The 24738-nt window shown below is 43.7% G+C and overlaps 1 protein-coding gene across 1 annotated transcript in view; it reads left to right on the top strand.

Annotated features, from left to right (window-relative positions):
* GLT1D1 (glycosyltransferase 1 domain containing 1) overlaps positions 1-24738 on the top strand; it is a 111480-nt gene that overhangs the window by 30728 nt on the left and 56014 nt on the right. The window contains exons 5-7 of the mRNA XM_021707217.1: positions 2309-2360; positions 16435-16471; positions 18026-18082. Of these exons, the coding sequence (XP_021562892.1) occupies positions 2309-2360; positions 16435-16471; positions 18026-18082 (146 nt within the window). The remainder of the gene's footprint in view (positions 1-2308; positions 2361-16434; positions 16472-18025; positions 18083-24738) is intronic.

Genomic DNA, 24738 nt, shown 5'->3' on the forward strand with positions numbered 1-24738 from the left:
GTCCTCCTTGGTTTTTTTTTTGAAGAGTTTCTTAAGAAGTATTATATCCCTTCTCCCCAGATAAGTTGCATATGTTTTCTCTATGTTTGTTTTAATTTGTTTGTGGTATTTAAATAGCCTTTATAATTGAATATAATCAAATCATTCTTATCTTTAGAATTGATTTTATCTCTTTTTTTTTCTGAGTCAGAGTCTCACTCTGTTGCTGAAACTGGAGTGCAGTGGCATGCTCATGGCCACTACAGCCTCCACCTGCTGGGCTCAGGTGATGCTTCCACCTCAGCCTTCCAGGTAGCTGAAACTACAGGCAAGTGTCACCACACCCGGCTAAGTTTTATTTATTTATTGTAGAGATGAGGTCTTGCCAAGTTGCCCAGGCTCATCTTGGACCAGCAGGCTCAGGCAATTCTCTCACCTTGGCCTCCCAAAGTACTGGGATTATAGGTATGAGCCACTGCGCCCAGCTAATTTTTTGATTTATGGTAGAGATGAGGTCTCACCAAGTTCCCCAGGCTGGTCTCAAACCCCTGGGCTCAGGCAATCCTCTCATCTCAGCCTCCTAAACTGCTGGAATTATAGGCATGAGCCACCATGCCCAGCCTAATGTTATCTCTTTTTATGCTTAGAAAACCTTTCCCAGGCTGAGACCAGATACGTATTCACTTATATCATTTTGTATTTATCTAATAGTATTACTTTTTTTTACCTAGCTCTTAAGTCAGCTTTTTAGATATATGGTGTGAGGTAGCCAGCTGACAACTTGTTTCACATATTTAACCACTTCTCTGACTTTACGCTGTATTAAATTCTCATATATATATGGGTTTGTTTCTGGCTGTGTATTTGGTTTTGATCTTTCTGTCTTTTCTTGCATTGTTAACACTGAATTATTACACTTTTTTTTTTTTTTTTTTGAGTTGGAGTCTTACTCCATCGCCCAGGCTGGAGTGTAGTCGCACACTCATGGTCACCCCTGCATCCACCTGCGGGCTCCAGTGATCCTTCCGCCTCAGACTTCCAAGTAGCTAGAACAACAGGCATGCGCTACTGCACTGGGCTAATTTTTTGATTTTTTATTGTATAGACGAGGTCTCGTCAAGTTGCCTGGGCTGGTCTTGAACCCGTGGGCTCAGGCAGTCCACTCACCTCAGCCTCCCAAAGTGGCTGAGCCACCGAGCCCGGTCAATTATTACACTTTCAACTCTTTTTTGATATGTGTGAATACAGTTCTATCTCTAAACTCTTTATCAATCTTTTTTGGGGTAATTGTCACTCAATTGTATGCATGGATAAACTTTAAAATTATTTTGTTAAATTTCCATAAAAATCTGCTTGTGGATTGTATTTGAAATATTTTGTGAAATTTTTTTGGGTAAAAATCAACTTGTTTGTAGTATTGAATCTTCCCATCTAGGGTTATGGTGTACATTTCCATTCAAAGGTATCTGTTAATATTCCTGTATTTTGTGACAAACACAATTTTGTTTTCTTTCTTTTTTCTCCTTTTGAGTCAGAGTCTCACTCTGTCACCCAGGCTAGAGTGCAATGGCATATTCATGGCCACTGCAGCCTCAACCTGCTGGGCTCAGGCAGTCCTTCTGCCTCAGCCTCTCGAGTAGCTGGAACTATAGGTGTGCGCCACCACACCCGGCTAATTTTTTGATTTATTGTAGAGAAGAGGTCTTGCCAAGTTGCCTAGGCTGGTCTCGAACCCTTGGGCTCTGGCGATCCTCTTGCCTGGGCCTCCCAATGTGCTGGGATTACAAGTGTGAGCCACTGCGCCTAGCGACAAACACAGTTTTAATAAACAGATTGCCTTGATATTCTTATCTGTGAAGCTCAATTTGTGCATCTGCGAAGAAATGACCAACTGTACTGAAATCTACATGTTAGCACTAACCACCCATGCACGCCCAGCGCATCTTGAGTGCTTCACCATTGTCTTCCTCTAGCCATGCTGATGTTGTGGGACGCCTGCCCTTGGATATTCAGGGTGGATCAACCATGCCACTTGCATGTCTCTTGAGTCTGGATTTCTGGCTTTTGATTTTATCTCTGCTTCTCTGACCTTACATAAAAGGAGAAAGAACAATAGGAAGTTTTAAGCTTCATTTGGTTTACTTCTTGCATTCACAACTTTTTTTTAACATGAGTAGAGATTAAACTAATGACCACAAATAACAAAGATTGATGGCGTTGTAAATTTAACATCTTACCTTGTCTCCCATAAACAGCTAAAGAGCTGTTCCATGGTTATGTTGATTGCATTCTGGCCTAATTGTTTCCATTATTTGTGTTCATTTACTAGGTTTGCCGTGGCTTTCACTGAGTCAATGAAGGAGATGGCACAGGAGCAGTGGGTAAGTGTTTATCTCATGTTGTTATCATAGTTGTGCTGGTGAAACTGCAGAATTGGGGAACAGAAAGGCAGCCTTGTTAGAACTGCCAGTGTTCCCGCGACAATGCCTACGTAGTTATGAACTGTTTCCACGTTATGGGTATTTTGTGTGTGTGCAGCTAGGTACTCTTGACACTTCGCTGACCTTTGTTTGGTGTAGTTCAACACAAATAGCCCCAAAACGAAATCTCTTGTGCGTCATCTGTTTCCTTTTTTGTTCTTACATAGGGGGATTCACAGGCTATTTCATAAAAGCTGCTACAACCTCATACACACTGAGCGCGACAGTCTCTTAGAGGGTAGAGGTGGTTTCCCAGATTGGACTGTTTATTAGGAGAGCTTTAGAGTCTGGATTTTGTAGATTAATTTGCTTACTGACTTTTGTGATCATCATGACTTTGGGGGCTGGTAGAAGGAGCTGGTGTAGTCTACCGGAGTTCTTTGCTGGGAGTCATGGAGAGACACCGTAGAGCTGGTGCTTGCAAAGCTAAAGAAAAGCCAAGGTCACTTTCCTTGGGCAGACAGGGCTGCTTTTACTGACGGGGACCTGCCGTGAGCCTGTGTCACTGGCGCTGTTAGCCCTGCACTCTGGCAGCTCACTGGGTGTGCATGAGGTCCTTGGCAAGTATAGGCAATATTCCTGTAGGTAGGATTTTTTTTTTTTTTTTTTTGAGTCAGAGTCTCACTCTGTCTCCCATGCTGGAGTGCAGTGGCACTCTCATGGCCACCTCAGCCTCAACCTGCTGGACTCAGGCAATCCTTCCGCCTCAGCCTTCCAAGTAGCTGGAACTACAGGCACGCGCCACCATGCCAGGCTTCTTCATTTATTTATCTATCTGTTTATCTATCTATTTATTTATTTATTGTAGAGATGAGCCCAGGTTGGTCTCAAACCTGTGGGCTTAGGCAATCCTTGCTTTCACCTCCCAAAGTGCTGGGATGCCAGGCGCGAACCACTGCACTTCACTAACTATTTTTTCGTAATAATGCAAAGACTTTTTTTTGCCTTTTTCATGACATGATGAAAAGTCAATGGTGAGTAAAACTGCTGCCACCTTAATACTTAAGAAGGCAACGGTACCCATCTGTACCAGGAGTCACCGACTGTTCACTGCCACCCTCTGAAGGCAGTTCACCTTAAAATGTCCTTGATGAAGAAATACAGATGATTAGTTCTTCAGATATTAATCTCTGAATACATTCTTTTAAATGTTCTGTGTGATGAAACAGAACGTACTCAGGAAGCACTTCTGCCACTTACTCATGAAGCAAGGTGCTCATTTGGAAAGAAGGTACTTGTGTGCTTGTGCGTGCTGTAAGTGTTGGGAACTAGCTACTTTGTGTTTTGTTTTTTTTTTACTGTTTGTAGAAATGGAGTCTCGCTATGCGGTACAAGCTAGTCTCAAACTCCTGGACTCAAACAATCCTCCTGCCTCAGCCTCCCAAATCACTGGGATTTCAGGCCTGCACCAGCAATTTTTAATGCAATTTTTACCTGAACAAGTAACTGACAAACTCTGATTATTCAGACTTGGGCAACTGGCAGAAAATAATGTTCCGCTGAGTGAAATATGCTAGTCATTTCAGGAAAAAGCTATTGGCAGTATTTGCTGCCAGTGATAAATTTGAATCTTCAAGCAGAAATTAGCATTTTGAAAAGTCAATTTGAGGCTGCCAGTTTCCCAGTATGTGAAGGCTTTTCTGATGAGAGCAGTGGCATATTAACAAATGTGGGGTTTCTTTTTTATATATTGTATAATGAAATATTTCAACATTTGGAAGATTTACATGACTCAGTGAACCAGTATTTTTCTTGAACTTCTGACCTCAAGTAACCTCTTACCTTGGTCTCCCAAAGTGCTGGGATTTACATGCTTGAGGCACCATGCCAACAGAACCAATATTTTTCAAATGGCCAATAAGTGACCTTCTGAGTCAAGTATAATGAAAGATTCACTCAAAGTACCAGATAGACCAGTGCACTTTTTTTTTTGAGTTGGAGTCTCACTTTGTCACCCAGGCTGGAATGCAGTGGCATACTCACAGCCACTGCATCCTCCACTTGCTGGGCTTCCAAGTAGCTCAGCCTTCCAAGTAGCTGGAACCACGGGTACATGCCACCATGCCTGGCTAATTTTTGATTTATTGTAGAGATGAGGTCTCACCAACTTGCCCAGGCTGGTCTTGAACCCCTGGGTTCAGGCAATCCTCTCACCTCCACCTCCCAAAGTGCTGGGATTGTAGGCATGAGCCACTGAGCCTGGTCGACCAGTGCGCTTTAATAAATAACCGAGTATGAAAACTTCACTGATTGACGCGGATAGAAATGGGGAAAGGGAAGCCTATTTTAATCACCTTTTCAGATCATGGTAGGCATTGTTCCTGGATACCATATCAAAACTCAACATGTAGCCGGGCTTGGTGGCTCAGCCTGTAATCCCGCGCTTTAGGAGGCTGAGGTGAGTGGATTGCCTGAGCCTGCAGGTTCGAGACCCGCCTGGGCAACTTGGCGAGACTTCATCTCTTCAATCAATCAAAAATCAGCCGGGCCTGGTAGCGCGTGCCTGTAATTCCAGCTACTCGGAAGGCTGAGGCGGAAGGATCGCCGGGAGCGGCCACTGCACTCCAGTCTGGGCGACAGAGTGAGACTCCAACTCAAAAAAAAAAAAATTCAACACGTGGCAATCTCTGAAAGGTTAGCTGCACAATGGAACCAGAGGCAGGACTTTCTTTACATCACTCCATCTAAACAACATATGGCAACAGATGGAATAAAACAGCTGTGAGAACCCAGCTGTGTTAAGTCTGACATTAAAGAAACCTTTGAAGCATGTGCCTTCTCCACAAATTCATGTCCCTTTTCCCTGACTTTTCATCCCTAAGTGGCATCAGATCCCTTCTTGACCCTCCAGAATTGGCGTAGATGAGTTCACGCACTCTGTCAGAGTTTGCTTAGAACATGCCAGGCGCCCCCAAACACACAGTGTGGCCTCACTCACATGCCTGGACCGTAGCTGGGACCGGTGGGCCTCTGAGGCTGACTCCATGGGGTCTGTTGGCTTATATCAGGCTCACACCGGAGAGAGCAGGCCCATAAGGCACAGGGCCACTCCCTGCTTGTGTTTGCTGCCATTCCACCAACCACTGCAAGTCAAGGGATGGAGAGAAAGTCTCTCCTTGTGACTGGTGGGTTTTTAATGGTGCCTCACAAGGGTGTGAATGCAGGGAGGGGAAAATTTATGGCCACTTTAACTGTCTGGCACACCTAGTGCCCATTCCTCCTACTGGTTGTCATATTTCTTCTTTTTCTTTTTATTTCTTTTTTTCTTTTCTTTCTCTCTCTTTTTTTTTTTGAGTTAGAGTCTCACTGTCACCCAGGCTGGAGTGCAGTGGCATGCTCATGACCACTGTAGCCGCGGCCTGCTGGGCTCAGGCAACCCTTCCACCTCAGCCTTCCTAGTAGCTGGGACTACAGACATGCACCACCATGCCCAGTTAACTTTTTTTTTAATCTATTGTAGACATGAGTTCTCGCCAAATTGCCCAGGCTGGTCTCAAATCCCTGGGTTCAGGCAACCCTCTCACCTCCGCCTCCCAAAGTGCTGGGATTACAGGCATGAACCACTGGGCCCGGCTATAATATTTCTTAACTTTTTTCCCTTTGTGGCTTTGAGCTTCTTGAGTAAGGGACAAGGTGGTCATTCATGTATCTCTAGAAAGTAACCTAGTACCTCATGTCCTACAAGTATTTGTTAAATTGAATTTACTATGAATGATACCTCCTTTAGAATGTTTTGCTATAGAGATGTTAAGGTTTATACATAAGTTGCAAGAATAGTAGCATGAAGGCCTATGTGACCACCTCCCCGCATGCCATTCTTCAGTTCTTATTTAGTCTAGTTCTCTATGCACACACACGTTTTTTTCTGAAATAGTTTTTTAAAATCACAGATATCATGCCGTTTTACCTATAAATATATGCCATTTTGCCTGTAAGTGCACCTTAATAAAAGATGGTTTTTTTTTTACATAAACACCATAGTATAGGTAATTTTGGTGTTGGAAGACCACAGCCAGTAAGAAAGAAATTAATATAGAGGAGCTTAAGAATATTATTTATATAATTTAACATTTTTACCAATACATTCTGGAAGAAATTGAGTATGGAGGGAAAGGGAGAGAGGAAGTGAATCATTTAGTTCTGGACGTATTGAATTAGGGACAAACATTGGACTTGGGATAAATTTTCAGAAATACAGTGAAAATTGTAGAGCTGTCCTCAGATAGGGGCACAGCTGGGGAGAGCGCTCTTGGCGTCCAGGTGGTAGTCAAAGCATGGAAACAGCAACTTTTAGATGAATTAAACACATGGGTGTAATGAGCTGGACGTGGTGGCTCATGCCTGTAATCCCAGCATTTTGGGAGACGGAGGTGAGAGGATTGCCTGAGCCAACAGATCTGAGACCAGCGTGTGCAGTTTGGCAAGATCTCGTCTCTACAATAAATCAGAAAATTCTCCGGGTGTGATGGTGCTTGTCTGTAATTCCAACTACTTGGAAGGCTGAGGAAGAAGGATCGCCTGAACCAAGCAGGTTGAGGCTGTGGTGGCCATGTATGTGCCACTGCACTCCAGCCTGGGCAACAGAGTGAGACTCTGACTAAAAAAAAAAAAAAAACCCAAAGCCAAAAAGAACACATTTGGATGTGATGATAAGAAAATCCAACTAGTTGCACAGTGATCAGCTTTGTTTAGGGCAGGCTCAGCAGCAGTGGTGATGATCTCTTGGTAGTCTGCTGTCAGAAGGATCCCCTTGCATCTCAGAATGATGTTGACCATGTCCCTGTCTCTGGTCCTCAAACAAAGGCAGCACACCTCTCCACGCCCACTCTAATCCTGGGTCAGCAGTCTCTGCTCTTGGAAGGATAGTCTTCCAAGCATAATAACAAGGCATTTGAAAAAAAAAAAAATTGAGAAGGCAATAAAAATCGTTTGGCCTTGGATGTTTATGTAAGAGGCACTATAATACAGTTAATAAAGGAAAGGATGAATCTGACTTTATAGTTTACAGGGGTGGGGACTAGTTGTTAAATTTGAATGTGAAGCTGTTTTTAATGCACCTTTTTGTGGTTTTTGTGGTGGATGATTTTTTAATAAGGTTCAGTTCAGTGCCTTTATTTGATTAGGTTTTGCAAATAAAAATATGTATAAATAATGTATCCAGTCATTATTCAGCCGTATTTCTATAATTATTTCAGATGGAGTTATGTAAAGAGGCTATTTCTATTTATGTATTCTGAACAGTGATACAGATTTTGAGCAATTAAGTTTTCTTCTTCATTATTGAAATGCCAGCTTTGGTTTTTAATTTTATAGTCTATTTTAGTGAGCAGGCATGTCTCAGGTTATAGTTTAGTTAATCTTATCTAATTATTATCAAAGCAGAATCAAATTTCAATAATCTCAGATTAGAGAGAATTATGGCTTTTACTTCTTATTGCTTTTGTGATTTCAAAAGAGAGAATGTATCATGTGTAGAGCTTATGTAGGTAGATGTAGTTTTGAGCATAAAATGTAGTCTAAACCTTGGGTTTTCTCAAACTTAATTTAGAGAGGAAATTAAATGAAGACACCCATAAACACAGGCACACTCTCAATACCTGCCCTGTCTAGTAGGAAGATAACAGAAGCCACAAACATGAGTCATATATATAATTTTAAATTTTCTAGCAGCCACATTTAAAGAAATAAGTAGAAGCATGTAAAATTAATTTTAATATTATACTTTATTTAATCTGCTGCCTGGAGTTAGCCAAACTGCAGCTTATAGTATAGTGCTCTGTATAGTCCACAGGACTGCTCTCACTTCCGACACCAAATGCAAGTTCAAAGTGTTTCCAAACCACCATCAGATTCTATACTTCACTGGAAGGACTCCCAGAACTCACAGTTATTGTTTATTACAGGGAAAGGACACAGATTAAAATCAGCCAGAGGCAGAGATGCACAGGGCAGAGCCTGGGACAGTTCCCAAGGAGGAGTATCCTCTGTGGTCTTCTCCCCTGTGCAGTCAGGACGCTGCCTCTAGTTGTCTGTTTGGGACAATGCATAGGGAGTATGGCCAGTCAGGGAAACTCACTTGAGTTCAGTGTCCAACGTCTTTATTAGGGTTTAGGTATGATTGGGTTGATTAACTGACACATGGCTAAACTGAGTCTCCAGATCAACTGATACCACTTGACCCAAAGTTCCCACCACAAATTACAAAGTTGGTCTTTCTGGCATGGCCAGCCCTAGCCTGAAGACTGTTCGATGTGGCTGACCCACCCTGAGATCCAGTGTGATCTTACAATGACCCTAAACAAAGACATTCCTATCAGGCATCATGCAAAGGCCAGCAAGACTAAGCCTCTCTTTGGACAAAGCCAAATTTCTTACTATTCATACTCACTGTATTCTAAAATATTGTCTCAATATGTAAGCATTTTGAAAGTTACTAGTGACATATTTTCCTTTTTTTTTTTAAACTACACCTTTGAAATCCAGTGTGTATTTTACACTTACAGCATACTTTGGTTCATACCAGCCGCATTTCAAGTGCTCAGTGTCAGCCTCATGTGGCCAATGGCTATTTTGTTGGACAGCACTGATCTGCGTTGGGGTTTCTAGAATACCTACTCCCACAGTATGCAATCTTGGGAGATATATGAACAGGCATGGGGCAAATGAGAATTTGTTTTACAATTGGTGGGTTAATTTCAGCCCTCAGGGAAAGCCAGGGGGCTTTTTTGGAAACTTTATTGTGAAGGTTGTGCTTATGATTGCCTATGCATCTCTGACTGACACTACACAAATTAGTTCCATTGGATTTCAATAAAAAGGGTTTTAGCTTATCTCTTTTAATTTAAACGCCTTTGTTTACACTCCTGTCGGCTATTTTTTAGCACTGTTTATATTAACCTTAATTTGATGTCATCCCTACTTTGTAAAGTAGACAGTCTAAAGGGGCTCCCCCCAAGGGTGGCACACTGTGTTATTACTATCTGTCCCTCTGGAGCAACGCAGGTCACGTTTTGGGGGAGCATTACTCCAACGGCTTGTGATATCACACTGATGTGGCACTTTCTAGAATTTGATTCACTATACATTTCTGACTGTAAGATATGCATTGTGGAAATTTTAAGTATCTTGTACAGGACTCTGATTTCTTGTTACAGTATGTACTAGATGTTCAGAATGCAAACTTAAATACTTCTAGATCTAGTCCTTTTTTTTTTTCAGTTGGGGTCTCACTCTGTCTCCCAAACTAGAGTGTAGTAGTACACTCACGGCTCTCCACAGCCTCAACCACCTGGGCTCAGGAGCTCCTTCTACCTGAGCCTCCCAAGTTGCTGGGACTCCAGGCACTTACCAGCATACCCAGCTATTTTTTTTTTGGTAGAGATGAGGTCTTGCTGTGTTGCCCAGGCTGGTCTCCAATTCCTGGGCTCAAGTGATCTTCCTGCCTCAGACTCCCAAAGTACTGGGATTACAGGCATGAGCCACTGTGCCTAGCCTCTAGCCCAGATTTAGAGTACTTTGTCTAAATTCATCAAACTTTCACTAGAAAATGTAAATAAGTCACCAAAAAAGTAATAAAAATTAATGTGTAACTTAATGGAAGGCTCTCCTCCCAACAGAAGCAATGATTATGGTTTAATATATCACCATTGAGTCTAAAACTCCTCATGTTTGTGTTTACACTTTTACTAATGAGTACTTTGTAAGAGGACATTATCTAAGCTCAAACATTTACTTGTGAGCTAATTTTTTTTTAAATCCTGAGTTTCAGTAAGCATTTCTTTTCTTTCTTTTTTCCTTTTATTTTTATTTTTTGCATCAATCTCACTTTGTCACCCAGGCTGGAGTGTAGTGTCATGCTCATGGCCACTGCAGCTTCGACCTGCTGACTTCCTAAGGCCTACCCTTGCACCTCAGCCTTCTAAGTAGCTGGACCCACAAGTACACACTGGCAAATTTTTTGATTTATTGTAGAGACGAGGTCTCACCAAGTTGCCCAAGCTTGTCTCGAACCCATGGGCTCAGGAAATCGTCTCGCCTCTGCCTCCCAAAGTGCTGGGATTACAGATATGAGCCACTGCACCCAGCTCTTTTTATTTATTTTTTTTTTTTTTGAGTCTGGGTGTCTGAGTCTCACTCTGTTGCCCAGGCTGGAGTGCAGTGGTATACTCACGGCTATTGTAGCCTTGACCTGCTGGCTCAGGCAATCCTTCCGCCTCTGCCTCTCAAAGTGCTGGGATTGCAGACATGAGCCACCTGGCCAGAGTAAATATTTCTTGAAACAGTGATCAAATCCAAGAAAGCACAGAGCCAGTCCTAATGGTGCCTCAGTCCACTGTTAGCACAGAGTGATTTGCTTTGTAATCTGAAAACTTTGAGTCACCCCCTTTTGGGGCCTGGTTTGTCTGCTTGCCTTTGGCATTTAAAAGAAAAGTGACTTTCTTGAAGTAGCTGTGTTAGGCAGGACCTAAAGTGTAACTTTACTTTCAGTGTGTGCACTTACTCATCAACATTCTTTCGGAAATTAAAATGCAGAAAGCAAGACAGAGTTTACTGGCTGTCACATGCGCGGTCCATGCCACAGGTGAGCTCACAAGGTCAATGTAGGCATTAGTTGCTGGCCTAATCGGACGAGCTGCACACCCACTAATTCCTGACATCTGTAGTAAAAGCATGTTGTCTCCTGAGCCGCTTATGACTTCTGCCTCTTCCCGCATGGCGTGTTGCTTTGTATCTGATGGTCTCCGGAAGCCATCTTGGCAGCAGCTGAACCACACAGATCAGTTTCCACCATCCTGGGAGCTTGACAACATTCATTTCATGGGTTTCATCTCTTAGACTGTCTCATCTGTGTGTTAACCCCACGCTCCCCCCACCAATACCCCGTAGGGGACTCCAGGGACTGATCCTACCCTAGGAAGCTAATCATTTTTAATAACTTCCATTAAGACAGGCTTTCCTTGGAGATTTCTTGATGGAATTGCAAATGTTCTTTAGGCTTTTTTTCCCCTCCACGCGAGATCCCTGGGAATTGAGAAATTTTAAAGTAACTTAAACAGGTGGAAAACTCACCAATTCCAGAGTATAGACCTTGGGTTTCCCTTTTACATGACCTGAGGTTCAAACATGTGGAATGACCACCAAGTATTTGTCTAATTCATTAACTTGCTAAGGCAGAGAATGGCAGGGAACCTTCTGAATCAAATCAGCAATAACTGAATTGTTCACTCCGTGGATTTAACCGTTTTATTATTTATTTATTTATTTATTGATTGATTGATTGATTGATTGATTGATTGAGTTGGAGTCTCACTCGGTCGCCCAGACTGGAGTGCAGTGGCCGCTCCTGGCCACCGCAACCTCGACCTGCTGTGCTCCGGCGATCCTTCCGCCTCAGCCTTCCAAGTAGCCGGAATTACAGGCATGCACTACCACGTCCGGCTGATTTTTTGATTTATTGTAGAGATGAGGTCTCACTGCCCAAGCAGGTCTCGAACCTGCGGGCTCAGGCAATCCACTCACCTCAGCCTCCCAAAGGCGCGGGATTACAGGCTGAGCCACCGAGCCCGGCGGATTTAACCGTTTTTAAAAACAGAGCTCTTCGCTGGAATTTTCCTGTGGGCATTCCCATTTCTTGTGTTGCCACACTGGACTGGGATCCTTCCTTCAGCTTTGGATCCTGGGGTTTTTTTGATTTTTGTTTTTGAGTCAGAGTCTCACTCAGGCAAGAGTGCAGTGGCACGTTCATGGCCACTGCAGCCTCTACCTGCTGGGCTCAGGCGATCCTTCCAGCTCAGCCTTCCAAGTAACTGAAACCATAGGTGCACAACACCATGCCTGGCTAATTGTCTGATTTTTGTTGTAGAGACAAGGCCTCGCTAAGTTGCCCAGGCTGGTCTTGAATCCCTGGGCTCTAGTAATCCTCTCATCTACCTCCCAAAGTGCTGGGATGACAGGCATGAACCACTGCATCCAGCCCTGGATTGTTTTAATTTCATCTTTGCTGTCCATTCCACATTGGATCAGATAGAACAGTATCCCAGTCTAGTTTTTAAATGTCTTCCTCATCTCACCCAAGTTGTTTTCTTTTCTTGAACATTTTTCTTTGTTTGGTTCCACTGCAGCTCAGTGGCAAGGCTGAGCAACCCTCCTTGTGAATATCATTTTCTTCCTTTGTTTGATAACAGATTTCTAAGGGGAAGGGAGCAGAGGGAGGGAAAAAATCACCATGACCCCTGAAAAATGCCCACATTCTATGTGTTTTGTGGCATAGATATATTTTGTGAACTTCATATGCCCTGGCCATGGTTTCTTTTAAGCAGTTTGTAATCATTTTACAAGGGCTTTTAACAAAACCACAATCAGAACATGTATTGTAGTTTCAAAATAAAAATTATTATTATTTTGGTTACCTGTAGAGTGTAAAATTCTGCATATATTTTAAAAATAATATCTATTGTGGTTTCCATTGGAAGAAAGTTTAATTTTGAAAGGTCAGCTTCTAGGTTGTAGTAATCAAAGAATGGGAAGCATTTTTTTTCTTGTTATTGTTGTTATTGTCTGTTATTCTATCATTAAAAAGTATCCATTGGCACATGGGTCTGTCACAAAGTCACACTTACTTATAGGTGTCTATCCAATAGGACATTGGCTTTTTATATCCAGTTTTGGGCCAAAGAGATAACACTTACTCACAGACATTAGAGACAGAGCTCCTTCCCCTCTCCTCTCACCTCCTTAGTGGTTGTTGTTTTATGCACTGATGAGCTCATGTCAAGGCAGGCGATGCACAGGGACTTTGACTCTTAGTTCATGGAAAATGAAACAATAATAAATATTGAGCAAAGAAAGCTAATTTGTATTTGTAACACTTTAATATCAAAAATGTTTTTCAAAATCGATATAAGCCAACTGGCTTTTCCCCGATTTCTTTTATTACCACAACTAAACATAATCCAGGGCTAGATTTCTTTTCTACCGTAAATCTATTTTCTCAATTTGCTTGGATAAGATCTTAAAATACCATTGATGAAATTTTTTTCCAGTAGATTGTAGAGGAGTAATGCTCAGAGATTTGTAAAGGCCAGCAGATGGACCCAGAAGTTTCCACATGGAGTCAGTTCCTTCTGCTTAGAGAGCTGAGATACAGTTTAATTAAGGTTTTCGTGTGTGTGTGTGTGTGTGTGTGTGTGAAAAAAGGATTTTTCTTTTTCTTTTTTTTTTTTTTTTTCAGTCGGAGTCTCACTCTGTCGCCCAGACTGGAGTGCAGTGGCACGCTCCCGGCCACCGGAGCCTTGACCTGCTGGGCTCCGGCGATCCTTCCACCTCAGCCTTCCAAGTAGCTGGAACTACTGGCGTGTGCTACCACGCCTGGCTAATTTTCTGATTTATTGTAGAGATGAGGTCTCGCCAAGTTGCCTGGGCGGGTCTCAAACCCGCGGGCTCAGGCAATCCACTCACCTCAGCCTCCCAAAGCATGAATTACAGGCTGAGCCACCGAGCCCAGCTAATTTTTTCTTTTTGAGTTCCGATCTCGCTCTGTTACCCAGGCTGGAGTGCAGTAATAAAGACAGAAGTCACTGCAGCCTTGACCTCCTGGGCTCAGGCAATCCTTCCACCTCAGCATCCCAAATAATTGGGACTACAAGTACACACCACCTCACCTGGCTAATTTTTTTTTTTTTTTTTGCAGTGATAAGGTCTTGCTATGTTGCCCAGAATAGTCTTGAACTCCTGGACTCAAGCAATCCTCCCATTTTGGCAGTACTTTATTGCCCATTTGAAAGACATTTTCCAAGCCAGTGTTTTAGATCTAGGGTTGGTTAGGGAAGAAGCACTCTGAGCCTCTCCACTGTGTTCCAATAACATTTTTTTCAGCTTTCCAGTGAAATTAAAATTCAACAAAAAGAATATTTTGGGGACTCTGCTCTTCAATTTCTAATTTCAAATTATTGCTGCCAGCCATTTTTTCCTTATTAAAGTTAACATCTTTTTTAATTAGCAGAGAAGAGACTTTGGAAACTTTCCTGCTTTTTAAATTTTATTATTATTTTTAAAATATTTATCTTTTTTTTTTTTTGGCCGAGTATGGTGGCTCAAGCCTGTAACCCCAGCATTTTGGGAGGCCGAGGTGAGGGGATCGTCTGAGCCTATGGGTTCGAGAACAGCGTGGGCAACTTGGCGAGACCTCATCTCTACAATACATCAAAAAAATTTAGCCAGGCGTGGTAGTATGTTCTATAGTTCTGGCTACTTGGCAGGCTGAGGCCACCCCAGTGTAGACCTGCCGGACTCAGGTGATCCTTCCACTGCAGCTTTCCAAGTAGCTGAAACCACAGGCATGCGCCACCACACCCAGCTAATTTTTTTATTTACTGTAGAGACGAGGTCTCACCGTGTTGCCCAGGTTGGTCTCAAACATGTGGTCTCAAGCAAAGTGCTGGGATTACAGGTTTGAGCCACAGCATACTCTGCTGTCTCTATTTTTTGTAGAAATGGGGGTCTTGCTATGTTGCCCAGTCTGGTCTCAAACTTTTGACCTCAAGTAATCCTCCTGTCTTGGCCTCCCAAAGTGCGGGGTTATAGGTGTGAGCTACTGCACCTGGCCTCTTTCTCTGTTTTTAAAGCCTTACTGTTGTCAGGGCTTTTTGAGTGGCATGCTTGCCACTGTATGGAGGTTTTTTGATCCGTTGGTCAACACAAAATGCAACACTAATGACCAGACCAGACTGTAACCGCCTGAGCCTCGTGTGTGTCCCGCCTTCTGTGTAAATGCCGTCTCTTCCTAAGCCATCAGGACGTCTCCCTCCCACTGTCCGTCTCTCCCTCGGCCGGGTTGCTTCCCCTTATGCTGGTTTTCCTACAGTACAAAACAGACTTGGGGACAAAGTCCAAAGCGGACCACCATCCCCTGCTCACAGGGCCTGGCCCCAAGTGCCCTACAAGCCTACTCACTGAGGGGATGGGGGGTGGCTTCTGCGCCCTCCGGTTATCTGGTCAATTCAGTCATTTCCTGCGTGGATCAGCAAATTCACGTCTTGTGCAAAAGGGCACACATTTCTGGACTCTTTCAACAAACAACTGTTTACGATGTTTTGGTCACTCAACGGAAATAGCCCTTGCACTGACTTGACTATTCATGTTTTAACAGCATTTATAAGAGGGGTTCTTGTCTTCTATGTCTACCTTGGTCTTGAAAATAGTCCTGCCACTTCTTCACAGTGACTGGAGAAACGGGTTCTTTTTCTCTCCAGTCATTTTATGACGTTCTCCCAGAAAACACCACAAGGAGTAGTCAGTTGATCATTTGGTACAAATATCCAAGTCCATTATGCCAGGGCCACCTTTTTCCTTGGTGTCAGGGTGGCATCTGGGGAGGTCCTTATAGGTCCTAGGGATCAGTCTACCCTCCCACGCCTGAAAGAATCTGCCACTTGTACCTGGTTTCTGTTTCCCAACATATTGGCAACTCTCCCCCTCCCACCCTTCCTTCCTCCCTCCCTCCCTCCCTCCCTCTTCTCCTCCTCCTCTTCCTCCTCCTTTTCTGGGTTCAATGGGAATCCCCTTTTCCTCTCCAGGGTGTGTGTTCCTGCATCATGCCCCCCACCATATCTACCTTGATTTCAGGACAGGAGACACATCAGATGGTCTCTATTACCGGCATGTCCTCTGGCTGAATTCAATAACCGTTCTACTAACATAGAAACTGTAAAATTCTAAAACTGCATTAAGCCTAACTTAAGAGACTTGTTTCATTGTGCTTCTTTCCTTATAGACACTGTATTTTTAAAGACAAAACTCATTAAGCAGAGTTACGCTTTGCTCTGAGAGAGTGATGTGTCTGTGCGCAGCTGGGCAGATGGTTCTCGCGATGTTTTCCGAGAGGATGTTTTAGTAACTTTCATTTTATTTCTAAAAAGCAACATCATGGGCTATCAAATGTATTTATTTTTTCTTCTTTCTCTCCTCCTTTTAAAAGCCGCATGCTAAGGGTAAGATCTATGTCCAGAGTCAAGGTAAGGATTTTCAAATATATACTTATTTTTTTAAAAGTAAAGTGATAGAGAAAGAACATATGTGTATATTTTTAAAAATGAGTACTTATCCTTTAGAGACGCACTGAGATGTCTATGGAGGAGATAAGGTGATTTCTGAGGTTTATTTAAAAATAATCAGTGGAATGGATATACTTTTATTATTTTCTAACATTGGAACAAAAGATAAATAGGAGAACCTATAAAAGAATAATCTAAAATGCCCTCATTTAACATTTTCTACCAGTCGAAGTATAATATACTCCATCCAGGTAAATTGAAAAAAAACGCAACAGAATGCCGGGCTTCTATTTCAGCTGACTTGCGTTGGGGGCCTGGAAATTTCCCTCCTCCCTGCTCCTTCCCTCCCCAGCCCTGCCCCTGTGCTGCCATCTGACTCAGAAAAGCCCTCTGAGACCTGAACACACTTTGAAAACCACTGGGTTGCCCTGTAGGAGTGACGGAAAGTCGATTCAGGGAAGAACTTGCAACTGACCCCAAGCTCAGGCGGGATGGGTCCCGAGGCCAGGACTGAAGCTTGGCCTTCTGCCTCCTGAGGGACTTTTCTTGGTGCTTACCCTGAAGGTGCATAAGGCCTGAGGGCCACACTCACCGAGGCACGTCCTTGTGTCACACTGGTGTCGCGACTGCGGTGGCTTCGGTGACATTTTCAGTTGGGGCAGCAGGAGAAACCTGGGCTTAGAAGCAGCATGTAGGTTTTAGTGCAGCTTCTGCTGCCCACACACGGGGCCACTTTGTGCTCCACTGAACCTCTCGGAAACTCAGTTTCCAACTGAGTAATCCGGAGGACCCTGGCTGCTCTGCAGGTCTTCAAGGATTGCCAGCTGTGTGTGGAAGGCCCCTGCCTACTCAGAGCCCTGGGCGGCCAGAGTCCTGGGCAGCCGGAGTGGTCACTCGTTAAGTAGCCTTGCCGGGGTTACTCAGTGTGAGTGATGCTCACGGAGTGGATTTCAGAAGTGCTTAGATGACTTACTTTACATCTTAGAACATGTCAGCATTTTTCTGTTACCAAGATAATCTGTTCAATGTTGCCTCTCATTTTCTAAATCTTAAAATGGTCATTTCTTCAGAAAAAAAATTAACTGTGATCCATCTGCCTAAAGAAATGGCAGACAGCAAACAGTCATGCATAATTTGGGTAAGGGTCAGGATTAAGAATTGCAAACATAGGTGCACTTTTTCCATGGGGCTGTCGGAGTTTGGTTGGTGATGTTTTAGAAACCTGTTATTTCCCGGCATTTTTAAGGTATGCAAGGGGCCGTATGGCTCAGAGGCAGCTTGGTCCAGTAAAGGATCTGCCGAAAGAGGTGGAACTTTTCTCAGGTAGACTCTGGGGGCTCCCTTGAATTCTTCTGTCCTGGTGGATCAATGGGATGTCCAGAGAGCACTAGAACTTGGCATGGCTTTGGAAGGACCAGGCATCACCATTATTTAAAGTCTAACACGAAATAACTGCTTGTATTTCCGCAAGCTCAACAAAGTGAGTTTTCCCTTTTTCTGGTTCTCTTGACACAGGAATTACAACAATACCCAATGCCGCCTTCAACTGGAACACCTTTCTGCAGCGTTCAGGTAAGGTATGACATTTTCTTATAGGATTTTGACCAAGTGCACCTATCAGTTGGTGTCAGTGACTTGTTATGTTCACATGGTTTTGAAAAAGCCGTTGTCAGCTCAAAGCAATGTGTTGTTTTCCGGAGACAAGGGTGGGAAGTAATACCCGTTGGAACAAGGCAAGATGAGGATGCTGACGAAAGATGCCCAACTTGTAAAATATTTAAGGTGGTTTATTCTGAGTCAAATGTGAGTGATCTAGGCCCTGTATCCTGCCCCAGCAGGTCCTGAGAACCTGTGCTCACCACAGTTGAATTGTAGCTTGTTTCTATACAATTTAGGAGGATGGAAGTTACAGGAAACCATATATCAGTACATGAGAGATGTATACTGGTTGGGTCCACAAAGGCGGCAGGCTGTAAGTGGATTCAAAGATTTTCCGACTGAGGATTTGTTAGCTACAGTTATCCATCCGAGGAGGACTATACAATATGGGAGCCAAGTATCTTAATATGTAGATGAAGCTTTATGGGTTGGGCAGACTTCAGAGAGAGCAGAGCAAGTCTGTGTCTTAAAAGGTGCCAGAGACCGCCAAAAACGGTTTTACAGGAAAACCAGCTTTGATTTTCCTCCTTTTTTTGAGTTGGTATCTCACTCTGTCACCCAGGCTGGAGTGCAGTGGCACGATCACGGCGCACCACAACCTCGACCCGCTGGACTCAGGCGATCCTTCCACCTCAGCCTTCAAGCGGGCTAGAACCACAGGCACATGCCACCAAGCCCAGCTAATTTTTTGATTTATTGTAGAGACGAGGTCTCGCGAAGTTGCCCAGGCTGGTTTAGAACCCCTGGGCTCAGGCAATCCTCTCGCCTCCACCTACCTCCCAAAGTGAGATTTGGGATTCAAGGCATGAGCCACTGCACCCGGCCCTGATTCCATGGTATCAGAATAAAACTCCTTTCGTCTCCCGAGGGAAGCAGCTGATACACTGAATTGAACCATAAAATAAGGAAGTATAAATGGTGCGCTTTGGAGAGCTGTAATCAACTTTAATCCTATAATCAAGCTATTTGATGTATAGGCATTTATCCAAGAGAAATGAAAACATAGGTCACTGAAAACCTTGCATGAGGATGGTTGCAGTCACGTGTCCGCCAGGTGCTGGGAGGACACTGTCTCCCTCCTGGCGGGGGAGCCAGGGAGTCCCACCCATTGTGTATCCTGTGCATAGTGTGACAAGAGCATAGTCGTGATGTTTCAGCACAATTTTATTGTGCAGTATCTTTAAATGTAGAAAGCTGTTCACACACGAGGTTATACCTGTATGCTGTTTGGGATGTTAACTCCCTCATCGGCCACAGACACAGTCATTCTAGGTACACAAGCAAGGGCGGCTGGAATTGGCTCCCAACATGCGACTTGAAGTATAAGAGTCTTCCGCTTTCACCAGAAATGTTCTTTCCTGGACACCACAGTGTGGGATGGTGATTGCAGAAGCCTCCCTGAAGGGTCAGGGGAGCCGACGGGCACGGGTCCTGCCATGAACATCCAAGAGGAGACAGGATGTGCAGATGGCCTTGCCTTCAGCAAACAGGAAGATACCCAGGCCTGTTTCCACTCTAGAAAATTTGGAACAAAACCTCTCACACGTATTGCATGTCAGTATCGAGTTCTCTCAAGAAGAAACATTTCCAAGCATTTTATTAGAAATAATTTTCATAGCTGGGCATGGTGGCTCAAGCCTGTAATCTCCGCACTTTGGGAGGCTGAGGCGAGAGGATTGCATGAGTCTGGGGATTTGAGACCAGCCAGGGCACTTTGGCAAAACCCCATCTCTACAATAAATCAAAAAAATTAGCCGGACATGGTGGCACATACCTGTGGTTCCAGCTACTTGGAAGGCGGAAGCAGAAGGATCACCTGAGCCCAGCAGGTCAAGGCTGCGGTGGCCGTGAGTGTGCCACTGCATTCCAGCCTGGGCGACAGAGTGAGACTCTGACTCAAAAAAAAGAAATACTTTTCCTAGTGTATCCGTCGATCTCTGCAACAGTAGCGTGGCTGCTCCTGACATTACAAATGCACCCACGTGCGTCAACTCCTCCGTCATGTCCATGACCATGAGCTGGTTTTCAGAGTCAGTGTACCCTCTAAAATCACCTGTTATAAGGTGACCATCTCCAGGATGGCACAGGGCACAATCATATCGTCACTGAGATTCATAACTTCCAAAAGGAGGGCGGCTTGTCTCTAAGTTCTGCCATCTCCGCATTGATGGTTTCGTTGATCTTGTTCCTGAGTGATGAACAGAGCCGCCAGGAGGTTTTAAACATGCCTTGGAAAGCGTTTCCTCCAGAGGCCTCCCTGCCTCTCGTTTCATCTTCATGCGTGCAATTAGAAGCTGTACATGTGTTCAGAATATACGATGAGGAAAGACTCCATGGGTGGCCCTGGTGGCTGACAGTGGCAGATAGTGACTTGGGGGCAGAGGGAGGATTAATCTGGCTTTCTGATGGGACGTCTGTTCTCATGTGTGTAGCTGTTTGTCTTTGTCGTATTTCAGACCCCGGGGACGGACTGTCCTCAGCATCCTGATGCCATCTTCCCCCAGCCTCTGGAGCATTTGTAACCCAGGACTGTGATCTGTCACTTCCACTGGGAGCTGCAGACAGTGGACACGGGAGATAGAGTGAACTTGACACAGACCGTTAATGATCAAATGCTCACCCTCCGAATCCTCATGAACCGCTACCCTTGACATCAGAGGGCGGGGAAGGGCCTCATCCAATGGTCCCATAAAGAGTCTGTAATTTATAAATATTTATAAATAGTCTGTAATTAGGCACCAAGGGTCATTGCAGGCATCTTGCATGTCTGATGTCAATTTCACGATGCGTCCGCCTCCTCCTGGACGTCACAGGTTTTCTGACACTATTTAGTCCTGTCTCCAAGCCCTAACTGACAGGTCACTAAATCTCCTTAGTTGGAAACATTGACCCATCTTATGACAGCCGAATTCCCTCTTCAAACAGATCAATTAAGAACAAAGAGTATAGTAGGTGAAGTGTAGCTAATGACATTACTGATATTTACAATAGCTATTCTGATCAGACAATAGGTGTGTAGGCATCAAGTGTTACCTGGTTGTTGAGTTTTTCTGTGCATTTCCAGATATGTCGTAGATGTTGTTATAAGTGCTTATTCCGTGGTTTTTGCTTTTGCATGTCAGTGACCAACACATCAAACTGAAAAATTTGTACAAGCCTAAATTTGACTGGATAACTCCTTCCTGGTTTTCTATTTCCCATTTAACTATATTTCTGTATCTATTGCTTCTCTCTCTCCTCCCCCTTCTCTCTCTCTCTCTCTCTCTCTCTCTCTCTCTCTCTCTCCTCTCCCTCTCCTTTTCTTTCTCTCTCATTCTCTCCCCCCCTTCCTCTCTCCTCTCTCTTTGTCTCCCCCTGCCATCTGTACACATAATTTAGCTCTAGCTCTCTGTCCCCTCTGTTTGAACTCCCAACATGGCAACTCTTGTTTCTCTAACTCAGAGTTTACCGTTTCTCTTCCTCAGGCTACTCCTAGGAAAACTCACTTGTTTCCCTATGGAAAATCAGCACTACTATAACAGATGCCTCTGTTCTCACACAGCCCCCAAATCAGGTTTTCCAGCTAAAGTTTACGAAGGCACATGTTCTCGCCTGAGGTTCTTGAGTTCTTTTCTCTTTATGCTGACACATGAAGTGGAGCTGTGCAGAGGAAGGGGGCTCGGTGTGGATGGAGTTTCTGTCCCAGAGCCTGCTGATGACAGGAGAGGGCTCCATGTGGACAGAGCTTCTGTCCCCGAGCCCGCCGGCAACAGGAGGGGAGTCAGTGTGGACGGGACTTCTGTTTCTGAGCCTTCTGGTGACTTGTACTGGGAGGACAAGGCAGCATGGTGTGGGGTCTGTTGGCACAAGCATGACAGACTGTGAAAATGATACATTTTGTTTTGAAGATAAAAATATGGTTCTCCAGGAAATGGTGCTGTTGGAAAGCCGTGGAAATATGCACTTGTGGGCGACAAGTTCCTACCTTGACTCATGTGTCATCTGGATATTAGAGGAAAGCAAAGATAACAAAACTATGTTCTGAGTCAAAAGGATGTAACAAAATTCACTGAAAATTAGTTAGGTACTGGCCTCAACCCTGCACCAGCAGGCCAGTCGGTTTTAGTTCTTTTTTAAAATCTAAGGACGCACACAATCCATTTTCTTAGAGCTAGCTGTCAGGGCTTTCAGTGCGCTGAAATGCAGTTCATCAGAGCTAATGCTTGCGTGTGATAGCCTGAGCAATTGAGCAGGATTTTTCAACTGTTCTCTTTATTTTTCTGAAAATGATATTTCTGTAGGTGGGAAGTGCCCATAGCGACTCGAATCCAAATGTCGTCTCTGCAGTTTACTTTCTAAATACCCTAGAATGAGACAAGGCAAACAGACCTTTCTCTGGTCACACTCTAATTTAGTTTTCTAAATTCTCGTCGCATTTGATCTCCAGCCCAGAAAAAAGACGAGGAAAGAGGCAGGGCATATAAGATTAACTCAGTCTCCCTGCAGGGTCAGGCAGGTCAGGGGTCTCATGACTGATTTAGTAACTTAAGGACCAGCGTTTTAAAAAATTGAAATGGAATGGAAAACATCCACATGCCTTGCATGCAAGAAGGCTCAAGTTGTGCTTGTGATCGTGTGCAAACCTTTTGTGTGCATGTTTTCTATCTTATGTGACTGAGTGGCAACATATTAATAATATGTCTATTTTATTGCAAGTCATAGTCAAAATGCTTTGAAAATCAGTCTCATACATTATGAATGATCATTGGTTTTTCAAAGGATCTCAGGATGGATTGAGTGAAGGGCCACTTTTTCTAACCTTTCCTGACCAGAATGCCAGCAGGCCTTCAGAGCCTGTTGCTCCGAGTAGCTGACATGTGTCAGGGAAAAGCAACCCAACACGCTTCCAACCCCTGTACTTGTCATATAGCAAAAATAAAGAATTAAATGGAGTCTTGTTTTTTCTTTTCTTTAGAGATGAGGTCTCGTCAAGTTGCCCTGGCTGGTCTTGAACCCCTGGGCTCAGGCAGTCCTCTCGTTTCAACCTCCCAAAGTGCTGAGATGATGGGTGTGAGCCACTGCAGCTGGTAAATGGAGTCCTTTTTTACCTGGACATCACACAGGTTTTTCAAGGAGTGCTGTTGTCTTTTTTTTTTTTTTTTGTAGCAGCGAGGTCTTGCTATGTTGCCCAGGCTATACTCGAACTCTTGGACTCAAGCAATCCACCCACCTTGGCCTCCCCAAGTGCTGGGATTTACAGGCATGAGCCACCATGCCTGGCCAAGTGCTGTCTTTGAATGCTATCTCTATATGTGATCTTTGTATGTTGTTTATGTTTTGTTTTTACTTTTTTTTTTTAGCTCAGTGATACTGATTTTCCACTTTCTCCCTCTTTTTGGCATATCTGTGTTCTTCTCTTACTTTTCTTCTTTCCTTCTTCTTCCTATATATTTGAATGCATATTCCATGCATGGCAAGACTGTGACGTAAACCTGAGCAAACATAGCAATACCCTATCTTACAAAAAAATTAAAAAATTAGCTGGGTGTGGTTGCATGCACCTGTAGTCCCAGCTACTTGGGAGGCTGAGGCAGGAGGATTGCTTCAGCCCAGAAGTTGGAGGCTGCAGTGAACTATGCCTGGGTCACTACAGTCTAGCCTGGACAATAGAGCAAGACCCTGTCTTTAAAGAAAAAAGAGAATATGGTGTGAGTGATGTCATATCCTTCTCAGTGTAGCACATCTGGAGGCAGACAGCACCAGCTTATCCCAATATGGGTGGTTTTTTCCCCCCCTGAATATAGGAACTGTGTGTGTGTGTAAAAACACACAGACCAAGTGAGGACCAAAGTCCCAAAGTGAGGCCCAAACTTTACCTGTACAATGACAATTTGTATACCTAACCTGAATTGTACCCCACATCTTTTAAAAAAAAAAAAAAAACCACACAGGCCCTGCATGCTAGTGTAAGATTTCCTCCCTTAGTTAAGGTGCTATCCCCCTGGTTTCCCCATGTACTATCCAGGTATCATATTTTCTTTGTAATTAATAAGTAATTTTGAGAAGGTACTTTTAATCTCCGTTCTCATCAAACTTTCACTCACCAGTTTTAGCACTTATTAGCAGCTTTTGCATAGTAATGTCAGATTGGACTGTCTCATACTTGACCTTCCAGTCCTTAAAGGATTTCTTCAACGTGAGAATAACTTGACTCTTGACCTCAGATTCATATTCTGCATGTGACTTCTAGCTTAGACTTTTGGTCAAATAAGTACTCACTAAGGTTTGTACTTTTTTTTTTTTTTTTTTTTTTTGAGTTAGAGTCTCACTCTTGTTGCCCAGGCTGGAGGAGTGGGTTTGTATTTCTAAGGTTAGTGTCAGGATACTCAGACTATTAAGGACATTAAAAGGAAAGAACCCAGTATATCTCAATGCAGATCATCCCCAGTTTATTTAGAGGCTGTGATGATTTTTCAAGGCTTTTCTAAGAGAGACATCTCAGTCTTGCTATTTCAGTACAGACTTTCTCCAGAGTTAGCTGGGTATTAATTCATTTAAAGCTTCTGTGATGGTGTTAAGTGGTGTCACTG

The sequence above is a fragment of the Carlito syrichta genome, unplaced genomic scaffold (assembly GCF_000164805.1).
Source record: "Carlito syrichta isolate Samal-C Ts95f unplaced genomic scaffold, Tarsius_syrichta-2.0.1 Scaffold316442, whole genome shotgun sequence".
In the NCBI taxonomy this organism is placed as follows: domain Eukaryota; kingdom Metazoa; phylum Chordata; class Mammalia; order Primates; family Tarsiidae; genus Carlito; species Carlito syrichta.